Source organism: Oryctolagus cuniculus, chromosome 2 (genome assembly GCF_964237555.1).
Source record: "Oryctolagus cuniculus chromosome 2, mOryCun1.1, whole genome shotgun sequence".
Classification (NCBI taxonomy): Eukaryota; Metazoa; Chordata; class Mammalia; order Lagomorpha; family Leporidae; genus Oryctolagus; species Oryctolagus cuniculus.
Window position 1 is genome coordinate 118,100,421 of NC_091433.1, and position 12,781 is coordinate 118,113,201.

Below are 12,781 nucleotides of genomic sequence, written 5' to 3' on the forward strand. Positions count from 1 at the left end.
AAGCTAGAGGCATCACAGTACCTGATTTTAAAGCATACTACAAAGCTCCAATAATTAAAACAGCATGATACTGGCATAAAAACTGATACCAAGGGGCCGGTGCTGTGGCATACTAGGTTATTCCTCTGCTTGCGGCACTGGCATCCCATCTGGGCGCTGGTTTGAGTCCCAGCTGCTCCTCTTCCAGTCCAGCTCTCTGCTGTGGCCTGGGAAGGCAGTGGAGGATGGCCCGGGTACTTGGGCCCCTGCACCCACATAGGAAACCAGGAGGAAGCACCTGGCTCCTGGCTTTGGATCAGCACAGCTCCAACCATTGTAGCCATCTGGGGAGTGAACCAACTGAAGGAAGACCTTTCTCTCTGTCTTTCCCTCTGTCTGTTACTCTACCTGTCAAATAAATAAATTAAAAATCTAAAAACAAACAAACAAACAAAAAAAAACAAAAAAAAAAAAACAAAAAAAAAACAAACCTGATACAAAGATCAGCGGGAGAATACAGAGCACAGAAAGTAATCTACATACAACTAGCCAACTGGTTTTTAGCAAAAGTACTCAGACCATACCGTGGAATAAGGATAATCCCTACAAAAAATGCTGTTGGTAAAACTGGATGTATATGTGTAGAAGAAAGAAATCAGATCCCTATCTCTTACCAGACAAAAAAATCAACTCAAGATGGATTACAGATATAAATTTAAGATCTGGAAGGAACTTAGAGGAAACAATCTGAGACATTGGTGTAGAGGACTTCTTGGATAAGATGTCCAAAGCACAGGCAAAAAAGCAAAACTAAACAAATGGGTCTCTATCAAATTCAGAAGCTTTTGCACAGCAAAGGAAGTGATCAATAGAGTAACAAGACATCCAACAGAATGAGGAAAATATTTGCAAACTACCTGACAAAGGGTTAATATCCCAAATATATCAACAACTTAAAAAACTCAACAACAAAAAAAAACCCAACCAATCCAGTTGAGAAATGGGCAAAGGACTTCAATAGCCAGTTCTCAAAAGAAGAAATACGAATGGCTAACAAATATATGAAAAATGCTCAACATCGCTAGCCATCAGGAAAAAGCAACTCAAAAGCACAATGAGATATCACTTCACTCCTGTCAGAAGGGCTGAAATTCAAAACACGGAGAATAACAAACGCTGGTGAGGATGTGGACAAAAGGGAACACTTATACACTACTGGTGGGAATGGAAATTAGTTCAGCTGCTGTGGAAAACAGTGTGGTTTCTTAAACTCAAAATAGACTTACTATATCAAACAGCAATCCACTACTGGGTATATATACCCAAAAGACTTGAACACAATATATCAAAGAGATACCTGCACCACTATGTTTATAGCAGCACTGTTCACAATAGCCACAATTTGTGTGTGTGTATATATATATATATATATACCACATTCTCTTTATCCATTCATCACCAGATGAATGGATAAAGAGAATGTGGTATATATATATATATATATATACACACACACACACACACACACACATGATGGAATGTTATTCAGCTATTAAAAAGAATGAAATTCTGCCATTTGCAGCAAAATGGATACAACTGGAGGACATCATGCTGAGTAAAGTAAGCCAGACCCAGAAAGACAGATGCCGCATGTTCTCCCTATATGTGGGAGCTAAAATTTAAAAAACAAACTGAAAAGATAGAAAAAAGAAATGTCTGCGTGTATCAGTATTGCTGCAAGTATGGTTTTGTAAAACTTTGTTTTATAACTTTGTCAAACCAATGGTTGACAATTGTATACCACTATAGTTTTAGTGATCTGTGATTACTTTAGAATTTACTGTATATGAGTGAAATGATCATTCTTCCATTCAATTGCTGTTTCTAGCTGTTATCTATATTCCCAGTAAACTAGGGTCTGTTTTTTACTTGTCAAAACTTCTTATTCAGTCAAGTATTAGGCCATTTTACTGTACTGTAATTTTAAAATGTTATCTAAAAGACTTTTAACAAATGGGAGTAGGAAGGAGGATTTAAGGAGGAGAGGGAGAGGGAGAGAGGGAGGAGGAAGGGAGTATCATAGAATTGTATTTACAGGACCAGCACTGTGGCACCGCGTGTTAAGCCCTTAGGCTGCAGCACCGGCATCCATATGGGATGCCGGTTCAAGTCCCAGCTGCTCCACTTCCAATCCAGCTCTCTTTTGTGGCCTGGGAAAGCAGTATAAGATAGCCCAAGTCCTTGGGACCCTGAACCCAGTGGGAGACCAGAAGAAGCTCCTGGCTTCGGATCAGTGCAGCTCCGGCCATTGCAGCCAACTGGAGAGTAAACCAGTGGATGGAAAACCTTTCTCTTTCTCTCTCTGCCTCTCCTTCTGTGTAACTCTGACTTTCAAATAAAGAAATAAATCTTAAAAAAAGAAAGAATTATAACCATAAAGCACATTGAATCTGTTAAAACTAATTAAAAATTAAAATTAAAAAATTAAAAAAGGATGATGTCCTACAGCAATGTGGATAAACAGTAATCACATTTTACGTTCTAAGTATCATTTCCCATTACAAACAATGCTTGGTTTCATAGCTGTGGCATGGAAAATGCAAGGTAAGCCTTGAATATCGTGTTGTGCAGAAATCAGCAGAGTGCTCAAAACTGTTGGTAATATTTCAAAAAGACATACAGATTTTAGGACCCTGGAGAATTGAAGCACCAAACTTAAAAATTATAATAATGGAGAATTCTGAATTTTAAAAAAGCTATAAATCTACACTGACAGTTTGAAATAAGTACTTGAGGAAAGGAGATAAAGATGCTCTGTACAAAGGAACACTAAAAAGTGTAGAATTATGCCATTCTAATGACAGAATTAGAAAATTAATGTTAACACTTGATCAATATAACACTTGAGCTAGGCAAGCATTGATTGATTTAGGAAATATTTGACCAATGGAGGCTAAACTAATTTTGTTAAAGGTTTTTAGGGAGCAAGACATTTGCACAATGCCAAATTATCACTCACGGATTACACATTAATTTGTACTCTTAACTAAATGTTTAAACTAAGCAAACATTCACAATCATCACCTTAACCAAATGTTTTAACTAAGCATCATGAATAGTGAGCCAACATGATGTTATACACTTTGTGAGCTGATAAAATATAAAGCTTGCAGTATCTATCACCTATGAAGCAATCGTGCAAAAAAGGCTTCTTAAGCCTCCAGATTTAAAGGAGATAAAGAAACAAGTCAAATGATACCATGAATAAACAATCAGACAAACCCAGAATGTGTAACATACTACGAGATACTGCTAGACTCTTCAGTGAGTCAACGTTAGCAAAAATAGTAAAGAACTCTTTAAAAGAAACTATAGAGCCATAACTGCTAAATGCTGTACCTTAATCCTAATTACATTCTTGCTAGAAGTAAAAAGTTCTAACAACACTTGGAGAAATTCCACTGTGAAGTAGATTTTTAGATGATATTATACATATAATAATTATACATAGAATTTTTAATATTCTCAGGTGTGAGCATAGTATTGTAGTATGGAAGGAATTGCTCTTTTTAGGGCTGCATGTCAAAGTATTTAAGAGTAAGGCACCATGACATTTATAATTTACACTATATAACAAAGTAACAAGCATATAGGAGTACATGTATACAGAGAAATATGAAGCAAATATGACAAAACATTCACAATTCTTGAACCTACATGGATAGTATATACATATTTACTGTACTTTCAACTTTTCTGTATATTTGAAACTTTTTGTAATAAAAAATTGGAAGAAGTTGAATTTTTTAAATAAATTATGTAAAATATTCAAAAATAGTACAAAGTCACATTACTTACTATGGTGATCATCTCAGAGAGGAAAAAGGGCACTGAAACTGTAACATGCACATATTGAAACTATAAAGGCATTTAAATATATAAATAATATATTCCTTTAAAAATAAACAGTAAAATAAAGTGCTCAAAATTCAACATTATTAATATGGGCACAAACACTTGTTTATTCTTATACTTTTTGTATATTTGAAAATTTCATAATAAAACCAGAATAGAGGTAAACTTCTTAATAAACTATATACTATTTAATAAAATCAATAGCAAACATCAATTACCTTAAATAGTAAAACCTTAGTGGGGACGTTTGGCCTAGCAATTAAGATGCTAGTTAAGATGCACCCATCCCACATCAGAATGCCTGGGTTTGATTATTGGCTCTAGATCCGGACTCGGGTCTATTTATGTGAACCCTGGAAGCACTAGTGATGGTTCAGGTAACTCATTTTCTGCCACTCACACAAGACACCTTGGATTGCATTCCAGGTTTTGATCTTGGGTCTAGTCCAACTCTGGCCACTGCAGGCATTTGGGAAGTGAAACCATTAAATATGAGTTCTTTCCCTCTATCTGTCTCTGTGTCTCTCAACACCTTATTATAGTATACTATTAAGTCTCTGAGTTTGAAAAACAAAACTGCAAACAATAGAGAAATGCCAACTACTAATTATAAGAAAAAATGACTTTATTTGGAAAAGACACTTAAATAAATCTTTTAAAAAACATTTTACTATTTATTTGAGAGACAGAGGGAGGAAAAGACAGAGAGAAAGGTCTTCCATTCACTGGTTCACTCCCCAGTGTTTACAATGGCCAGAGATGGGCCAATCTGAAGCCAGTAGCCAGCAGCTTCCTCCAGGTCCCCATGTGAGTGCAGGAGCCCAAGCACTAGGGCCATCTTCCACTGCCTTCCCAGACTATTAGCAGAGAGCTGAATTGGAAGTGGAGCAGCCAGGACTGGAACTGGCGCCCCTATGGGATGCCAGCGCTGCAGATGGAGGCCCAACCTACTACGCCACAGCACAGGCCCCTAATAACTGTGATAAAATCATTAATCAAAAAGAATACTTTCTTAACATCTCAATGATTAACATCATGCTTAAAGTAGGGAAACACTAGAAACATTTCTACTGAACTCAGAATGACAAATATGTGTACTGTCCCACAGTTATTTACAATGTTCAACTGAAGCTAGCAATATAATTAGTGTAGAAAAAATACAAATATAGAAATTGGAAAGAAGGTAGTAAAAGTATTCTTATCAGATAATTTTATCTGAAAAGCATAATAAGACAAAAAAAATACTAAGACAAAATTAACACAGAGAAACAACAGCCTGCAAATAAACTTAAGAAAAAGTAAGAGTAATATGAAGAATTAGAAATACAATGTTCACAAAAGAAGATCAAAAAGGGACCAAAGCTGTGGCGTAGTGGGCTAAGCTGCCTCCCGTGGAGCCAGCATCCCATATGGGCACCAGTTAGTGTCCCAGCTGCTCCACTTCCTATCCAGCTCTCTGCTATGGTCTGGGAAAGCAGTAGAAGATGGCTCAAGTCCTTTGGCCCCTGCATCCAGTGGAAGACCTGGAAGAAACTCCTGGCTTTGGATCAGCACAGCTCCAGCTGTTGCAGCCAACTGGGGAGTGAACCAGCAGATGGAAGACCTCTCTCTCTCTCTCTCTCTCTCTCTGTCTCTCCTTCTCTCTGTGTGTAACTGTGACTTCCAAGTAAAATAAATCTTTAAAAAAATTATACATAAAAATAACAGCTAGGAAAGTTCTAGAAGAAAGAAAGTAAAAAAAAAAAAATGGAACATGGAGAAGGCCAGAAAGATACTATCATTTGAACAGGATTTGGCTCACAAAACTCATGCAGACAAAACTCAAAGTCTTATGTTAACAACGAATGAACTGATGTCAATTAGTGATGGATTAAATAAGGTTGGGAGCTTGATCCAAGTATAGAGTCTGAAGGTTAAACCTTTTTGGAGTGATTGGATTACATTAAGAGCGTGGAACCCCATGATCAAATCATGATGGCTTAATAACTAGAGACAAAAATGTATGGGAATGAAATGGACAGCTTATGTTTTGATTGTTGTTCTTAGCCCTTGTTTATACTCCTGTGCAACTGTGATCTTTCTACAACTGTGGTTGTCTTCTTACCTATGAAATACATGAAATCTGTTCTCCTTATATTAATAAAAGTTAAAAAGAAAACACTACTTTAGAAGGTTGCATCTCATATCAGAATGGTGAGTTTAAGTCCCAGCTCCACTTTCAATTCCAATTTCCTGCTGATGTGCATCCTAGGAGACAGCAGGTGGTGGCTCAAGTACTTGGGTCCCTGCCACACATGTGGGAGACCCATATTGAGTTTTGGTCTCTTGCCTTCTGCCCTGTCTCAGTCCTGGCTGTTGTGGACATTTGGGGAGTGAACTAGCAAAAGAGTATCTCTTTTCTCTGTCTTCTTGCCTTTGAAAGAAAATAAAGACAAAATAGAGATCAAAGGACATAAACAATGAGCAAGTTTCCAGTCTCTTTGCCTCCTGGCTCACCACGTGATCTTCCCTCTGCAAAGGTTCTGTCATCCATGGCCTTTATTCAACAACAGACCAATGGGGCTGCACGGTCTTGGACTGTGAACCTCCAAAAGTGTGAACCAACGCAGCCTTCTTCCCTCCTAAGTAGTTTCTCTCGGGTATTTTATTTCAAGTAATAAAAAGTTGACTAATGCAAAAGGCCATACTGTAGATAGGTGTTAATAGCAGATGCAACAGAAAAGGTACTCAGAGATTGGGGAAATTGCAGCTAGAGAAAAACACAAAAGGTGAATAGGAAAAACGGGAGGAGAGAGAGAGACAAACAGGAAGAAAAGACGACATGGAAGAGAAAGACAAGGGGAAAGGGAAGGAAGAGGGGAGGGGAGGAGAGTTCATCACAGAGGAAACACACGCAGTATTACCAACTCTGAAAAGCAAGTCAAACTACAGACACTTAAACATGTGAAGCTAGTCACTTAACTATTAAGCTACTTTCTCTTGCATGATAGAACTTCAGGTTATTTTCACTTTATTCCTTATTATTTTAAAACATTGTATGAATTAATTTTTTATTTTTTATTTTTTTATTTATTTTTTTGACAGGCAGAGTGGACAGTGAGAGAGAGAGAGACAGAGAGAAAGGTTTTCCTTTTGCTGTTGGTTCACCCTCCAATGGCCACCGCGGCCAGCGCGCTGCGGCCAGCACACCGCGCTGATCCGATGGCAGGAGCGAGGTGCTTCTCCTGGTCTCCCATGGGGTGCAGGGCCCAAGCACTTGGGCCATCCTCCACTGCACTCCCTGCCCACAGCAGATTGCTGCCCTAGAAAAGGGGCAACCGGGACAGAATCTGGTGCCCCGACCGGGACTACAACCCGGTGTGCCGGCGCCGCAAGGCAGAGGATTAGCCTAGTGAGCCGCGGCGCCGGCCAAGACATTGTATGAATTATTATATTCATGTATTGTTTGTGTTGTTTCAGCTCTCTATTAGTACATTACAATCTTCCTCAAACTTAGTAACTTAAAAAAAAACCATTTTGCTAATAAATCTGTTTTAGGCAGAACTCAGTGGGAACATCTGGTCTCTACTGCCAAGGCAGCTCAAAGGTTGTTCTATTCATGTATCTGTTAGTTGGTGCAGGCTACTGGCTGGGACTGATTCAGGTATCTCAATACCATTGTAGTTACCCAATGTAAAGCTGTCACCTATCTGGTTTTTTTTTTAAAGATTTATTTATTTTACTTGAAAGTCAGAGTTATACAGAGAGGGGAGGCAGAGAGAGAGAGAAAGAGATTGGTCTTCCATTTGATGGCTTACTCCCCAATGGGCTACAACGGCTGGAGCTGCACCGAACTGAAGCCAACAGCCAGGAGCCTCCTCCAGGTCTTCCCATGCGGGCAGGGGCCCAAGGACTTGGGCCTTCTCCCACTGCTTTCCCAGGCCACAGCAGAGAGCTGGACAGGAAGTGGAGCAGCCGGGTCTTGAACCAGCGCCCATATGAGATGCTGGCGCTTCAGGCCAGGGTGTTAACCTGCTGTGCCACAGCGCCGGCCCCACCTATCTGTTTCAACCACATTCGTGGTATTGTTTTTTTAAACAGTGCTTATAATTGATGAAATTATACAGTCTATTTATTTAGTATTACCAGAATCCACAGGAATCTTGACTTTGTTCATTGCTATATCCCCAGGGCAGAGCCTGGAACACAGTAGGTATTTTGTGAACATGCAACATACATGAATGGACTGCATTGGTGACAGAACGTCAGCGGTTAATGACACACTCTGTCAAATATATTAAAAATAAATAAATGTAAAAAAGTTTCATATTAATTCCATGAGAGAGAAAGAGTAGGGAGGACCTCATGCCGCAAACGACTTGGGGTAGTGCAGACACACCCTGCTGGAGAAGATGGGGTAGCAGTCTGTGCCATATCCACCTTGCAAATGGAAGTTCATTGTCAATAATAACTGTTACTTTGAATTTTATGGTAATTTCAGTTGTATTGGCTTTGTGATTTTATTTAAGATGTTAACTTGTTTATTAGTAATTAATTCTCAGCTAAGACTAGGGTGGATATTATGGTTCAATAGGTTAAGCCACTGCTTGGGATGCCTGCATCCCATATGAAGTGCTGGTTTGGGTTCCAGCTACTCTGCTTCTCATCCTGTTCCCTGTTAATTTGCCTGAGAGGTAGCAGATAATGGCTGGGTACTTGGATCCTTGCCACCCATATGGGAGACTGAATTGAAATCCTAGCTCCTGGCTTCAGCCTAGCCCAGCCTCAGCTGATGTGGCCATTTGGAGAGTGAACTTAACAGATGGAGGATCTTGATCTCTTGATCTCTCTCTATTTTTCTTGCTTTGTTACTCTGTATTTCAAATAAATAAATAAATAAATAAATCTATCTTTTTTTAAAAAGTTAACTCTCTAAGACTGTTGAGACAAAGGCAAGTAACTTAATTTGAAAATGGACAAAGTTTCTGAACAGATAATTCACACAATAAGTAATTTATATGCCAATGAATGAATAAAAATACATCTAACCTCATTAATAAGAGCAAATTGCATCAATAATTAGATACTATTTTTAATCTATCAGTCTAGCCAAAGTGAAAGAACTGAGAGCATCCAATTTGTCAAAGACATGGATAAGCAGGCCTGTAGGCAGAAATGTAAATTGATGTAACCTGTCTAAAGGGCAACGAGGAAATGTTTTTCAAAATTAAAATTTACACATGTTATGACCTATAAGATACTACTTCCAGAATCTGTAGGTATACAAAGACAAGGTCACTCAAGATTGCATTATCCATAGTAGTAAAATAATATGTGCACAGACACACACACAAATAAATAAAAAGGAAATACCCTGACCTCCCATCATTCGGAGACCAGTAAATGGGCATTAGGTTATTATAGTATATCCATGCAAAAAAAGACAGTACTGCTGTTAGAAAAGATACCGCCATAGGCACAGATTGGAAAGATTTCTATTTATTTTAGGGGCAAGCCAGCAAGCTAGCAAGACAGAGAATGAACTCCCATCTGTTAGTTTACTCCCTCAATGCTCACAGTGGAAACTCAACTCAGACCTCCCAAATGGATGACAGGATCCACCCAACTTCTTGAGCCATTCCTATTGTCTCTCCGGATCTGCATTACCAAGAAGCTAGAGTTGGGAGCCAGAGCTGGGTATTGATATGGGAAGTCCCAACCATGCCTTAACTGCTAGGCCAAACACACAACCCTGTCTAAGTGAAATAAGCACTTTTGAGGATCAGTATGATTATTGTATTGTAGGACCCCAAAAGCGGTGTCCTCTTGTGACGACCCCAGAAGCACAGACTCCAGACCAGACGATGCAATAGAGCAGGAGGTAATTTTATTTCATTTGCGCAAATGGGCCCCCTACTGCTGCAAGCAGCAAGCAAGTGAGAGGAGCCCCGAGCAGCTATCTCACACAGCTTTTAAGGGGCAAAACCACAAAATTAACATACCATAGGGTGGCGTAAGTTTATTGGGTAACTACAATGGGAGGAGGTCGTCGAGGAGGAGGAGGAGAAACGGGGGCTACGTGCCCTACGTGTCTAAGCTTGGACAAGGGGAGGTTGTCCTTGAAGAGCAGAAAGGGGTGGCTACGTGCCCTACGTGCCTCATACGTGCCTCACGGTTTCTTTGTTAAGCTTGAACAAGCACAGGGGAGGGGGCTTAGGTGCATACCAGGATGTTCTGTCGCCCTTATCTCTGGGTAGTAGCCCTTATCTCTGGGTAGTAGCTATCTGCTTTCTCTGTGAACTTAGTTTACTCCCCATTTCCCAGGACTGTTTTATTAAGGCCATTTTTTTTATGGCGGCTCTTGGCTCCTTTCAGTATAATCATATATATGTTTACACACATGTATGAGAATTCAACGTTTCTGGGAAATGAGCATTATCTTTTAATTCTATTCTTCCACAAACTTTTTGAAATACTCATATATATGCAAATATATTTGAATAAACATATAAAACAGTTGGAAGGGCAATGAATAATTAATAATGGTGAATACAAGAGCATGGGGATGGACATTTTCAATTTTTACTTTACACAAACATGCACAAAACTATCAGGAAACAGGTATGTACCTTGAAAGTAATAAAACCAGATAAGCATATATAATATTCATACTAAAGCTTTCAGTACTCTAATATTTAAAAATATCTAACACTCCTAAGGAGACTATATTATACATAATTCTAGAAAAGATTTATGTACTAGAAAACTTTATTCACTACTGTCTCTACCAACTCAATGCCTAGAACTTAACTTTTGTTGAATAAATGCTTACAGTGTTTACAATTTCATTGATGAGTTCTTAATGTTCAGATTTTTCATTCCTTCTCAGCTAATTAAGAGTCTGGACATGACGCCCATCTCCCAAAGCAGTTTTGCCACTTCCTCTGTAGCTGGAAAGTGCCTACAATGCTGGGTTTTTAACTTACCAGAGGCTCCAGTCTTACAGGCTGCTGGCGTTTTCTGGTTCTCTCCTGCGCTCTTGTGATGTGCTTAAATGTCAGAGTCTGTGTTTCCATTTCATTTTCTGTGGGTGGTATATAACTTACTCTTCCCTTTACCTTGACACTGTTATGCCTTGGATGCATAGGATTTTGTACATTATCTTCAGAAGTTTTCATTTTATATTCAGGATTTATGGTCGGAAAATTCATCTTCACTCCTGGAAGGGATGGAATTGTGGAAAGAAACATAAAAAGTAGAGAAAAAGGACTGGGGAAGGCAGCGAATGGAGGAGGACTTAAAGACTAGGCACAGCTGAATTTGCTCATCTTTCCCAAAGAAAACCTATTAAAGTTACCCCAGTCTTCCCAACCTAAGGACTCAACCCAGAAGGATAACAAGCAGGAACTGGGCTTGGGGGGCTTCAACAGCGCTTGTCCCTGGGGTAGGAGACAGGAATTTGCATTTCTGTTAAGTTCTTTGGTGATGCTGATGCTACTCGGGCCACTCGTCTGAGGATCCTACTGCTCTGGATTTGGAAAGATGAAGAGAAATGCAGTGAGCATTGAAATCAATGTTTCTCATATTTGAGTATGCAAACATTTGCTGGGGAGCTTGCTCAAAATGCAGTAATTGTAAGACAGGCAATATTAGGAATACAGCCTAGTTATTCAAGAAGAAATCAAAGAAAAAGAGAACTGAGGTGCAAATCCCAGAACACTGCTTCTGGAGATTTTACATGCAAGAGAATCGCTTGAGGAGCTTGTTAGGATGCCTATTTTGATTCATACATTTCGAATAGCAAAGTCCTAAACCACTGGAAGCATGAACCCTGTGGTCTTGCACTCCCCATCAATACCAAAATTCCACTTCAAAATACCGTTCATAGTAGTATTGTGGCACAAGAGATCTTGAAGCATATATTGGCAGAGTTAAATTTTACTCTAAATCCGTTCTGGCTGATAGAAATACGAAAGTCTTGTATGCAATTTTAACTTTCAAATAACCACATTAAAAAACAAGCCAAAGGAACGGGTGGAATTTTTAAAGTGTTTTATCTAAAACACTATTATTTCAAAGCACAACCAATAAATGATTACTGTATTTCATTTTACTTTCTGGTACTACGCCTTGAAACTTCAGTGTGTAATTTATTTACAGTTAGAGAACATCTCAACACAGAGTAGCCACAAGTGTCCAGTGACTATCATATTGAATAGTACAGGTCTAGATTTGGCCATCCATTGTGAGATCTTGGACAAGTCTCTTGATCCTGCTATTCCTCACTTTCCATCTCTGGAAAACCACAGCAGGTCATCACTGAAATTCCTTCCCGAGGGCTTTCTCTGTCTCTCTGAGATTTTCCTTATGTTCCATAAAGCTAGGCTGAGTTTCTGGCACAGAAGTGGGAGCCCAGCACGGAGGCTGGGTTCCGCCGGACTCACCAAGTCCTACAGAAGAGCCGTGTACGAGGGTCTCCAGAGACAGAGCAACGTCTGGTCTGGGAGTAGAAAGTCAGCTCCAGCCGGGAGTGTTTGCCGTTGCCTGGCAGCCACCTGGCCTCCCGAGGCTCACCGCGCCAATGCGTCACCTGTCGCCACGGCAACGCCGCGGCCAGTCAGAGCTCTCGGTCCAGGAGCGCCTGCCCGGTAGTGCAGCCGGCAGTGCCTCTGGAATATCTTCTACCCCGCTGGATGGTGGACAGCTGGTTCCTCCTCTGCGGTGGGAACTGAGCGATGCTCAGGTGCTGGAGGTTGGGCAGTTGAGGTGGTTTATTCCTTTGCTTGCCGACCGCCCGCACCTGCTGCAAGACTCCCATTCGTTTTCCTGTAAGAGGCTTGCGACGGACTTGATGGCTTTAAACTAAGTTTCTCTGGTTGGAAAATTTGAGAATCTCAGGAAAGGGGCT

General features: G+C 39.9%; 1 protein-coding gene across 1 annotated transcript in view; it reads right to left on the minus strand.

The window, feature by feature from the left end:
- The window catches only part of DNAH6 (dynein axonemal heavy chain 6), a 315,521-nt gene extending 303,059 nt beyond the window's left edge, over positions 1-12,462 (minus strand). The window contains exons 1-2 of the mRNA XM_008254187.4: positions 12,318-12,462; positions 10,860-11,092 (exon numbers count right to left, since the gene is read on the minus strand). Coding sequence (XP_008252409.2) covers positions 10,860-11,084 — 225 coding nt within the window. The 5' untranslated portion in view covers positions 11,085-11,092; positions 12,318-12,462. The remainder of the gene's footprint in view (positions 1-10,859; positions 11,093-12,317) is intronic.
- Positions 12,463-12,781: the final 319 nt, after the last annotated feature.